Source organism: Bos javanicus, chromosome 21 (genome assembly GCF_032452875.1).
Source record: "Bos javanicus breed banteng chromosome 21, ARS-OSU_banteng_1.0, whole genome shotgun sequence".
Taxonomy (NCBI): domain Eukaryota; kingdom Metazoa; phylum Chordata; class Mammalia; order Artiodactyla; family Bovidae; genus Bos; species Bos javanicus.
In genome coordinates, this window is record NC_083888.1 from 16,103,826 (window position 1) to 16,115,286 (window position 11,461).

The 11,461-nt window shown below is 56.0% G+C and overlaps 1 protein-coding gene across 17 annotated transcripts in view; it reads left to right on the forward strand.

Moving 5' to 3' along the window:
• Positions 1-7,945, forward strand: part of AKAP13 (A-kinase anchoring protein 13) — a 324,322-nt gene extending 316,377 nt beyond the window's left edge. For all 17 annotated transcript variants that reach the window (XM_061394329.1, XM_061394319.1, XM_061394321.1 and 14 more), the window contains 3 exons: positions 93-515; positions 2,062-2,389; positions 3,482-7,945. In XM_061394329.1, the coding sequence (XP_061250313.1) occupies positions 93-515; positions 2,062-2,389; positions 3,482-3,531 (801 nt within the window). In that variant the 3' untranslated portion in view covers positions 3,532-7,945. The remainder of the gene's footprint in view (positions 1-92; positions 516-2,061; positions 2,390-3,481) is intronic.
• The last annotated feature ends 3,516 nt before the right edge of the window (positions 7,946-11,461 follow it).

Sequence of the window (11,461 nt, forward strand, 5' to 3'; positions counted from 1 at the left end):
CTTGTGGGCATTGTTCCCCCTCGTGGGCATTGCCCCCCTGGTGCTTATCACCCCCTGGTGCGCATCGTTCCCCCTCGTGCGTCTCCCCGCAGGGCGTGGTACTGCAGCAGGACAGCTACATCGAGGACCAGAAGCTGCTGCTGAGCGAGCGGGCGCTCACACGGACGGCGTCGCGGCCCAGCTCTCTCATCGAGCAGGAGAAGCAGCGCAGCCTGGAGAAGCAACGCCAGGACCTGGCCAACCTGCAGCGGCAGCAGGCACAGCACCAGGAGGAGAAGCGGCGGCACGAGCGCGAGTGGGAGTCCCGCGAGAGGGCGCTGCAGGAGCGCGAGGCGCGCCTGGCGCAGCGCGAGGACGAGCTGCGGCGCGGCTGCCAGGACCTGGAGCGCGAGCGCGAGGAGCTGCAGCAGCGGAAGGGCGCCTACCAGGGCGATCTGGAGCGCCTGCGCGCCGCCCAGCGGCAGCTCGAGCGCGAGCAGGAGCAGCTCCGACGGGACTCGGAGCGGCTCAGCCAGGTACCGGGCGAGGACCCTCGGAGTCCTGATGACCTCGAGGGCGGGATGTGGGGACACAAAGGGAGGCCCAAAAGGGCGTGGATGTGTGTATACATATGGCTGATTCGCATTGTTGTACAGCAGAAACTAACCGCATGGTAAAGCAGTTGTCCTCCAATTTAAAAAATTACCCTCTGTGTGCCCAGCATGGAAGAAAGTAGGCAGATAGAATATATAGTATATAAAGGCTGATTTTATTGAATCTGTTTATGCGTCAGCAGAGGCGTAGGTAAGGAAATGAGTCTTTTTCTCCTTTTTGTCTGTAAGGGGTTTAGAAGTGCATGAAAGGTTGTAGTTTGGCCAGGCCACTGAAGGGGGAGTACCTGGCCCTTGGCCGGAGCCTGGCCCATTTAGGCTGGGGTAGCCTCAGTGTCTGTGAGGGTGGCGGTGAGCCATTCAGGATTTGGGGAGCAACCCCTCTGCTCTGTGCCACGTGAGAAATCAGAACCTAAAGGACCTCATAGCTGAACAGAGACAACTCACTGCAGGCACCAGACACACGGTGCCTGAGCTCACAGAGCAGTAAGGGCTCCGATGCCCGGGTTAGTGAGAGAACGCTTGTGGTGGGGTCAGTGGGCCTCAGCTACAGGGCTGGGCCCATCCCAGCCACAGAGGGGAGAGAGGATATTCTTGCTCGGGGCCGCTCAGACATCTGGGCCCTGCTTCATTCCCGATATGCCTTGCCACTGTGGATGCAGCCTTTTCCTGCAGCCGCTGCTGATTCAGGAAGGCCTTCCATATGTGGGGAGCACACTGACCCCCAGGTTTGTTTTAGTGGTAGTCCCTGGCTATTCTAGAACAGGGAAGCCAGAGCCTCCTGGGTGTCCTGATACCCATGTTGCCATTCGTTTGATTGATTGACCTTGAACAGTGAAGGAAAAGCATACTGCCGTCTTCCAGAGGGGGATAGTTAGGCTTCGTGCAGAGGTTTCCAGGTGTGTGGGGAGCACGGGGGCTGGGCCGTGCTTCGTGTGGCCCAAGAATGTGTTCCCCAGGGAAGGCTGCCCGGAGAACACAGAGTCTATCTCTTTAATCTTCGGTTTGACCTTTGACCAGGATCTTGGTGTAAGCACGTCTCTACCTGCTTGGTGTAAGCACGTTGTCTAACCTGAACAGACTTCTCTAATCTCTTAGCAATGAAATAATTATCCACTCATGCATTTAAATCAGTCATCGGATAAGCAGCTCTTCCTGCCTCTCCAGGGGATGGGAATTGTGAGCTGCCTCATCCAAGGTGCTACTCATTCTTTACAGTGCTAATAATAGAAGTAGTCAAGGTATCAAAATGGTCATTTAGCACTTTCATAGATCCTGCAGGGGGTTGGGGGCAGGGAATGGAACTGAGAAGTTCGGGGTCTTTATTTCAAGTTCTCCAGAGTCCAAGGCAGTGAGTGTGCACAGGTCTGACACACCAGCATCCCCAGTGACCTTGTGCATCGCCCACTGAGCAGTCACTGAGGACGCTGCCGGTCCCCCAAGTCACATCCCTTCTCTCAACCATGCACAGGTTTCATATCAAAACACCAAGCTGCTGCGGATCCCATCCTTCTCTCCGAACCCTGAGGAGACCCCCTCGCCACCTGCACCTTCAATAGCCAAATCAGGGTCATTGGACTCAGAACTCTCAGTGTCCCCCAAAAGGAACAGCATCTCTCGGACACACAAAGAAAAGGGGCCTTTTCACATGCTGAGTTCCGCCAGCCAGACAAACAAAGCACCAGAGGCTCAGAGCCAGACCCCAGTGTCCACGTCCACCCGCCTATTCGGGTTAGCTAAGCCAAAGGAAAAGAAGGAGAAGAAGAAGAAGGGCAAAGGAAGCCGCTCACAGCCCGGGGGTAAGTCACACACCAGGTCTCCTTCAGGCCGCACCGCCCCTGGGGGCTCTGGCAGCACAGGAGGAGTTACAAAGAGGTGCCTGCCTTTCAGGGGCATAGAAGCTGACCCCCATATGTCTCACCAGACCCACTTGTTCTGCCCATAGGGGACTGTTGGAGCTTACACTGAGAACTGAAATTCAGGGAGCTTTTAGGAACCCACTCTGTGTGGCATGTGTGCAGAGTATGCAGCGCAGGCTCCTTTCTCACGCTTCCTGTCCAGATGAGAAGCAGAAACTCGGTGAATCAGTTACAGGCCTCCCTGCCTTTTGGCCTGGTCCAGTAATAAGTACTTCAATGGAAAGCTGAATTTGTTGCAATCTCAGAAGATACTTAACCAGTCACTAACATTTTTATTTAAAGACACAAGTTGAGATGCTTGTATAAAGAAATTTGTACTGTAAAGGAGGATGATTTTTTTTAAAGATTCTGTATATTCATATGCAAGTACTTTCCCTTACCACATAAACATATTTAAACGTAAAAGATGCAAATTGCTTATGTGCTCTTGTAAAGTTTAAGGCTTTACATAACATTTCAAAAAGCAACAAAACTGACGCTGTCTTCTAAAAGACCCAGGAGGAAAAAGAAAAGTAACATACTAATAGGTGCTTGGTGAGCGTTTTCCGAGGGCAGCTTTAATCCTGCAGGAGATAGGAGGCAGGTGTTTCTGAGCCCAGACAGCCAGGAACCCTGCAGCTCAGGATTAGCTGACGTTCCCGCCAGCGCAGGGCACACAATCAGACCACACGACACAAGGTTGAGTCCTTCTCATCAGGGTTCGCTCTCCCTTCTGTGCGGGAGGGTGCAGAGAAATCCCTGTTTCCAGGCTTGTCTTCTGTCGAGTTCAAGAATGTATAGACAGAGGACATCATTGAGGACCTCATTCACTATATCAGTGGAGGGGGCGCCGCAGCAGAAGTCATCACCCACCTGCCCAGCGTCTGTTTGCATCCCGGGGGACTTGTGTTTAGGGAAGAGAGGCCAGAATTTACCAATGAAAAGAGCATTTTTGTCTGAATTTCTCTCTCCCTCTTGGCTTCCTTTTTCCAGATGGCCCCGCGTCGGAGGTGCCCGCGGAGGGGGAAGAGATTATCTGCTGACCGGTCCCGCTGCCGTCCTGCCCGGTGACCATCCACCCCCAACATCCTGTGTGCACTTCCCCCCAACTGATGCCCGCGCCCCGCGGCCCTCCCCGCTGCCCTGGGGCCTGGGCCCGAGGGACAGATGGTCCTGGGGGCCAGGGTGGGGCAGGAGGCCCGGGATTGTGACCCAACCACTGGCCGGCCCTGCTGAGGTCACATTACGAGGATAGTGGCCCGGAAGTCCAGGCGATGGTTGTGGACATGTCAGGAATGCCTCGAGGCCGAGAGGGTGTTTCCGAATGTGGTCTGAAGCTCTGGCTGCCTTTTGATTTGGGGGAACAGAACCAAAAATCAAACAGCAAGTAGTTTGCGCTTTGTCTGAATGCGTATGGTACCCGTCTGTATAGACACGTGGAATACGATGGGACTGTGCGTGAACTGCACCAGACGCCTGGCGGGCTCAGCTCCGCACAAGGGTGTTGACCCCACCACTCGGTGGGTGCGCTCCGAGTCTCAGCCGTTGGTCCCCCCAGGCTGTCTCCCGGCAAACCCACCCGTGCATACTTCACCTGCCTCTTCTGCGTGTAGTTCTCATTCAGAAGGGACAGCAAACAGTTGTGAAAACCAGTGAAAGAAGGCTCGATGTCTTTAAAAAGCAAATGATCCTGAAACACCTTGATTTTGGTGTTTCGGTTACTTTGGGGAAAAAAAAAGAAGTCATCAGATCTAAAAGAAATCCTGTATTGGCTTTCCAAGATGTTTGCCCACGGATTCTGGGCACAGAAGAAGTAAGAGAGGCCATCTTCCCATCACCCCCGCAGAGTGACACTTTCCGGTCGTCACTGGCCATTCGCACATGACCATGACCCCCTGGCCATCCCCCTGGGGCCTCGCAGTGGCTCCCCAGGGAAGCCTTTCCTGCCTGTGCCCCCGCCAGGGGAGAGGGTGGCCTCCGGCGCTCCTCTGCCTGCCCTGAGGCCACCTGCCTCTTCCTCCGGGGTGGGGTGACCGCCCTATCCTAGACAACTGGGCGTATGGAGTAGTTCAGACCAGGAGAAGAGCTGGCCCAGAAGGTACGGCCTGGAAGGGTCTCCTTCTGTCGGGAGGCCCGGCACAATTGTGGTTTCTCCAAGTTCTGCAGTCTAAAGTTCTGATGGTTACTGTGCCCTGGCCCTTGAAGATGCCACAAGCGCTGTCCGCTTGTTCTTTTCCTCCTCTCTCCTTTTTTCTGTGTTTTCATCTGTATTCCTGGAGGCTCGTCACCAGCCTGCAGGTGCAGAGCGATTCCCCTGAGGCCCCGCACCTGCCGCGCTTGTTACCCCCCTCATTGTGGGGGAGGGGAAGACCCTGGAAAATGCTGTGCTTTCCACGTGGCCTTTGATTCCTGCCTTCGCCGCTCAGGAGCGTGGGTCTTTGAACATAACCTTTTTAAAAACAAACAGGTCTGTACCTTGGTGCTTGTTGATGAGTTGCAAGCTGGCCTTGCAGATGGAGATATCTGTCTTTCAGTTTATTTGAAAGAGGTCTGGTTTAAAAGTTTTAGCTTTAGATTTATTTATTTGTGTGCCGGGTGCGTGTGTGTGTGTGTCCGTGTGTGTGCGTACGTGCGTGTGTGTTAAGGGTGAACACACCAGCCCAACGGTTTTGACTGTGTCCGGTCAAGCAGCCCACGCTGCATCCTCACTCCTCCAGGTCTGTCAAAGTGCCTTGAAGGCCCAAAGGAAAATTAAGGGTGGGGGGTGAAGTCCCTTTCTTTCCCTCCTCCCACCCCAACCTCATTCTTTGACCAAGAGAGGTCTTCTTCCTGAGAGTTAAAAAAACTCGCCACCCATGGGCTTCATGTGCCTCGTTTTATCACGGCGATTTCTTACCCTTCAGAAAGGCTTTGAGAACCAGCTGATTTTTGACTGAACCTCGATATGCACCCCCTTAACCCTCCGACCAAAGACCCTGAACATCAGAAGGTTAGGTTGCCTCCGCCGCCAGTCCCTACAGCTCCGAGGATGGCCAGCCTGCCATGGCCTTGCTTAGACCCCCAGGGAGCTCAGCGCTCTGTCCTGGTCACTGGTTCGGGGGACCCGCGTCCTCCTCCCGGCGTCTGTGTAGGCCCAACCCCCCCAGCCCTGGGTGCGAAGCCAGGGCTTGGTGCTGGTGGCCGCGCCCTCACACAGGCTCTCCACCAGAGGCGCCCGGACAGAGTTTCCGTCACCACACAGCTGGATTTCAGTTTCAAAGTGTCCTTCGTTCCCACCTGGTGTGAAGTAGCGGTTGCCTCGGCTGTTTGGTGGCAGTTTTCTGAAACGATTAGCCCTCCGCCTGCACCCCACCTGGTCGGGTTGTGGTTGGACGAGTTTCGAATCTGAATCCCAGGACGTCTTCCCCCTGACCCAGACCCGTGCTTCTCCGTGCCTTGGCGCCTTCTCCCCTTCCAGTGTGGGGTTTGGGGAGCCACCTGGGATTGTTGCTGCTCCTGCTTTTGCTTCTGACCTCGAGGCCGCCTCCGCCCTCGAGGCCTGACCTGGTTGCTGAGGTTTCTTTCCTGTGAGAAGGGGCCGCCTCTCAGGGCGACTCAGACTCTGCTCTCTGCAGCGTCCCCAAGCTGGGAAGGCAAGCTTCTCAGCTTAGGGAATCAGGAGCCTGACCTCCCTTGCGTTTAGATTTTGGGGAGCAGATGGAGACACCACCCAGGGTCCCAGAATCGAGTGAGTCACCTGGAAGGAGGCTGCGCCTTCTCTCAGGACTCCCGTCATCTCAGTGGTCGCTGTCCTAGTCGGGCGACGTGTGCACTTTAAACGCTCCCCGTGGTTGGCTTCACTCCGCGACAATCAGCTATTGACTGTTTTCTTTGAAAATGGAGAGAGTTAACAACAGCCCAGTTGCTGTCATTCAGCCTTTGCCAACATTCCCCCCTCTACCGCTACGAGAGTGGTCTGTGGGGAGGAACTCCTTAACGAGGTTTTGGTTTTTATTTGGAAAGGTACGAACCTTACCTTTTATCCTCTCACGTCTCAGGGTAATACCACTAAAAGTTGTTCTTTGCAGACATTCTCCTGTTACTTGCTGTCTTCCCGAGCCCCTAGTTGCAGCAGTAGGGAGCACGCACTGTAAGACCCTTGGGGTTTGTTTGTTTGGAGGGTGGGTGTTAGTGTGTCTGGGTTTATAAATAGGCCCCACCTTAACTAAAAGATAGCACCATTAGCCTTAGGGCCAGACCTCCAACCTGGAGGGTGTGGTTCACAGCAGTACTCTAATTCATCCCTCAGACCCCAGAGTTCTGTTTTCCAGAGCCAGTTCTTGCTCCCAAGGATCTGTTGTCAGCTTGGAGCTGTGGTTGTTGATGCAGCATTGATGGGGGGCCCGGTGTGCCCCGCGGACAGCCATGTCCAGGGGCTGGTTGTGAGGGAGAAGTTGGGAGAAACGGACTGGAAAGTGGGCTTCAGCAGCCAAAAGAGGGTGGTTCGGAGGGGACCCCAGCCACTGCTGAGGATTCTGGACATGTTTGGACTGCAGACGCCCAGAAAGAACCCTCTGTGTCGCAGCGGCGGTGGCTAAGGCTTGGCGCCCGCCATCCCACAGCAGGGCCGTGTGACATGCTCACCGGCGGCCCTGGGTCACAGCCCTGCCTGGCGCTGCTGCTCCGGTCGACCCTCAGAGACAAGGAAGAAGGCCAGGGGTTCGTTTTGGTTGGCTTTGTTTCTTCAGTGTAGTGTAACATTCCTAGTTAACCTGTGCTTTGAAATCTCCTGCCTGCTGGCCAGGTTTTAGGACGAGAAGGCTTTCAGTGCTGCCATAAGAGGGAAAAAACAAAAACAACAAAGGCTTCTTTCCATGTACCAGTCGAATTTAATGTGTCAGAAGCTTAGCCGGCCTTGAGTTCCTCCTCCATCTTGCGAAGGTTTAAAGACGGGCAGACCCAGCTGGCTGACGTGTCTCCTGCCGCGGACGGCGGCCGCCTGCTCTGGATCCCCGGGCCGCGCCGGGCCTCTGCTCACCCCGCCCGGACCTCCCTGGGCTCCAGAGCTCTGACGGGCCACCGCGGTCAGCGTTCCGTCTGAGGTTCCCGGCGTGTCACCCCCCTGACGCACAGGACACCCCAGGACATGCAGGAGGCTGGTTCCCAGACACCTGATACCTCTGCTGTCTTTTCGTCGTTTTCAGATGCTAAATGGACATTTCTGTGCTGAATCCTATTAATTAAAAGGGGGTTAAAACCCAGATGCTGTATATTAATTTGTAATTATGTATAAAGTAAAAGCAGTTTTAAACTGTAAAGATTTTTTTTTCAGTGTGTTTCCTGGAATTTTGCCACAACATACTGGCTTTGTATTTTATTTATCTTCCTTTCTAGTTATCGGCTTCAGACCCTTGTAAAGCCCCCCTCCACCTTCCAAAAAAATAAATAATAATAATAATAAATGTCCTTTAAGTCTCAGTGGTGACTCTGATTTATTCCTGTCCGGGTGAGCCTCCTGGAGTGAGTCCCAGGGAACTCCTGTTCCTGGTGAGAGGCCCGCCCCCTCCCCAGCTCTGGAGTGAGTCCCAGGGAACTCCTGTTCCTGGTGAGAGGCCCGCCCCCTCCCCAGCTCTGGAGTGAGTCCCAGGGAACTCCTGTCCTGGTGAGAGGCCCGCCCCCTCCCCAGCTGTGAGGGAGCCTTCGACCCAGTGAAGCCTTATTTCTGTATCTTTGGGAAGGACCACCCTGGAGCACAAAGTGGTTCCTGGGGAACTTAAGTCCCCCCGGAGCCCGACCCTAGCTTGGAGGCACCAAGAGTCAGAACTGTTGCCCGTCAGAGAAGTGCGGTGAAAAACGTCCTTGTTACAGATCCTGCTGCTATAGGTCCTACTATGTAAAAAAGATGAATGTCAGTTTACCTCCCTGCTGACTTTTTTCCAGCCCGTCCCACCCCCAAACAAGGCAATTGCCAAAAACACGAATTCAGGGAGAAGAATCTCCCTGCATGTAGCTCCGAAGGGATTTACTGGGTCTGATCCTCAGAAACTGCTGGAATGCACGGTAGGAGCTGCTGTACCTAACCCTAACCCGCCCGCAGGTGCCTGTGCTGCTCTTCCTGCGTCGCTGGCACCTCCTGGAGCCGAGCCTGCCCTGCCGTCCCCGCAAGAGGCCCCTGGGTGCAGCTGGTCACCCGGTGTGATGCGGAAAACAGAATCAGCCTGGATTCGCAGCTCTGTGCTCCCAAGCTCCCCTTCCCTCCCCACACAGCAACAACCCAAAAAGGAGAAAGTCCCGCCGGGTTGCCAAGCGCCTTCTCTCATTCGGTGAACTTGGACGCGCCTGGATTTCTAAAGAGTCTTGTAGCCCTGGCAATAGCTGCCGCCCCAGAAGCCAGGGAACAGAGGTCCCTTCTCTCCGCCGCCCACCCTCGGCCGTCAGGGCAGCTGCAGTGTCTGGACACCCCCAGCGGGGCGGGAGAGTGGTTCCCACGGCCCCATGCTCCTCTGCTGCCCTGCCCCCACCAGCTCCTGGCTTGGGTCTGAGCCAAGGACAGGCTCCCATCGCCCGGAGGCAGGAGAGGGGAGGAGGAACCATCCTTTGTTCAAGGAGAGGCCAAAGGCACAAAGCTGGGCAGGCTCCATGAGGACCAGCCAGCCAGCCAGCCAGGTGCAGGGTCCCCGCCTGCTCCTGAAGGAGAAGGGGCCACTTCTACCCAAGGACCCCCACCCCCGCACCCCACTCAAAGGGAAACCCAGCCGTGCACCCAGGAAGCGAGTGTGCCAACTGCTGCGGCAGGACAGAGACAAGAGTCATGAACAAAGCCAGCAAGCAGAAGAAGAGCCTGCTGGGCAGGGAGGAACAGGGCCCCTCATTGGAACCAGAAGTAGAAGCAGATCCAAGGTCAAAAAGAGGATCAGAGTAGTGTCCCTGGTGGCTCAGTGGTCAAGAATCCGCCTGCCAACGTAGGAGACGTGGATTCCGGGTTCATTCTGTCCCTGGTCTGGGAAGATCCCACCTGCCGCAGAGCAACCAGTAAGCCCGCACACTCCAACCATTGAGCCTGTGCTCTAGAGCCCGGGGACCGCAACTGCTGAGCCCACCTGCCTCAGGTCCTGAAGCCCATTCGTGCCTGGAGCCCATGCTCCACAGCAAGAAAAGCCATCGCAGTGAGCAGTGCGCACACTGCACCTCCGCTCACCGCAACCAGAGAAAGCTGCAGCTACGAAGACCCAGCACAGCCAAACACTTTAATTAAAAATCTGAACGCTCCCTCTCTTAGCACATTCTTGGCTCAGCCTGGGGCCACGACCACCTTCCCAGCAAGTCCCCCTGCCTCCCCAGCCACCCCTCCCATTCCAGGCTCCTTGGGAGATTCCTTCTTCCTTGGGCTTCCCTGGTGGCTCGGTGAAGAATCTGCCTGCAATGCAGAAGTGGGTTGGATCCCTGGATTGGGCAAATTCCCCTGGAGAAGGGAAGGGCTACTCCAGTATTCTTGCCTGGAGAATTTGCACACCTCCCCCACCCCATCCCCATTCCTTCAGGGGCCCCAGGTCACGGCCAGAAGGTGGCCCAGAGGCAGAACAATCCAGGTGGACCATGTCCTCCTCGGAGGCCCTGAGAGGAGTCCCCAGTGGACGGGTGGAACCCGGCGCACCCCAGACTTGGAGGCTGTGGGCCCCACCGGCCTCCCAAGTCCTTCAGTGTCCCAGTTGACCCGGGCCATCCCCAGGTCCCTCTGGACTGTTGTCATCACTTCCTCAGACGGCTGCAAATGGTCCCACTCAGGTTTGGGCTGCTCCTCCCTCCAGGAACCTTGAGAGACTTCCCTTCTTCCTGGGAAAGCGTCTCTGGACCCTCCGGATGGAGGTAGGAGGAGAGGAGGGGAGAGGGACCCAAGAAGGGGAAGGGCCTTGAGTGGCAGGACTTGGGGGCACAAGGAAGTGGCAGGCTGGCTCTGCAGACCTGCTGAGAACCAGCCTGCTTCTGTCTGCCTCCATCTGTACATCCCCTCCAGGGCCTTGAATTTCCCACCCCACCCCCACGGTTTCAGCATTGGAGCTGGGCGGTTGCCTGGACAACCGGGCTCCCATCCTGGCCCCATCCCTGTGTCCAGAGTGGTGGGGCCCCAGTCACCTGAAACAATGCTCCCTGCACCCGCAGGAGCCTGGCAGCTGTGAGGAGCTGGGGATGGGGCCAGGCTGGGGTCCTGCGCCAATGAAGGGACCTGGACTGAGTCTGGGGGCCACAGGGTGAGTGGGAGAACAGGCGCAGACTGCAGAGTCTGAGCTCAACATCCAGTCTTGCCATCTGATGGCCAAATAACATGGGACAAGTTATTGATCCTGTCTGCCCCTGCTCCCTCTTCCATGCGGCGGCAGCCAGGGTGTTACTCAGAATTGCTGTGACAGTTTCACGAGAGGCTAGATGCTGATGAGCCCCGAGCCTGTCACCCGTGGCTGTAGGAGGAGCCTGTCCCAGCAGCTGCGGCACCAGAATCCCATCCCCCCACTCCATCTCCACATCTGGAGGTGAGCACCCAGAGGTGGAGACCACCTTCCCATCACCTGGCGTGACTCAGGGCTCCTTGTCTCTGGGCTTCTGGTTTGGAATACCTGTCACTTCCTAGAGGAAGACTTCCCGGACAGCCAGGGCAAGCCCAGCCCCTCCTTCCTGCCTGTCCCTTAGCATCCAGAACCCACCTGGAATGCCCAGCCTTAGGCTAGCGTCCCCTCCCCCTGGCTTGGGCTGGGCGAGTGCAAGAAGCCAGGTCTGGAAACAGATCCCCTCGAGTTCATACCCTGGTGCCCCACTCCTGTGTGTCCTGGGCCAACATGCTTAACCTCTCTGAGTGCTGTTTGTCTGTAAAACAGGGATGAAGGCACCTACCCCCATCCTTTTATTGTAAAAAAAAAAAAAAAGCATGTTCTTTCTTTTTACTTGGCAGGAAGAGACAAGATAAAGGCGTGGATCTTGGGATGTGCAGATATGTGGGCC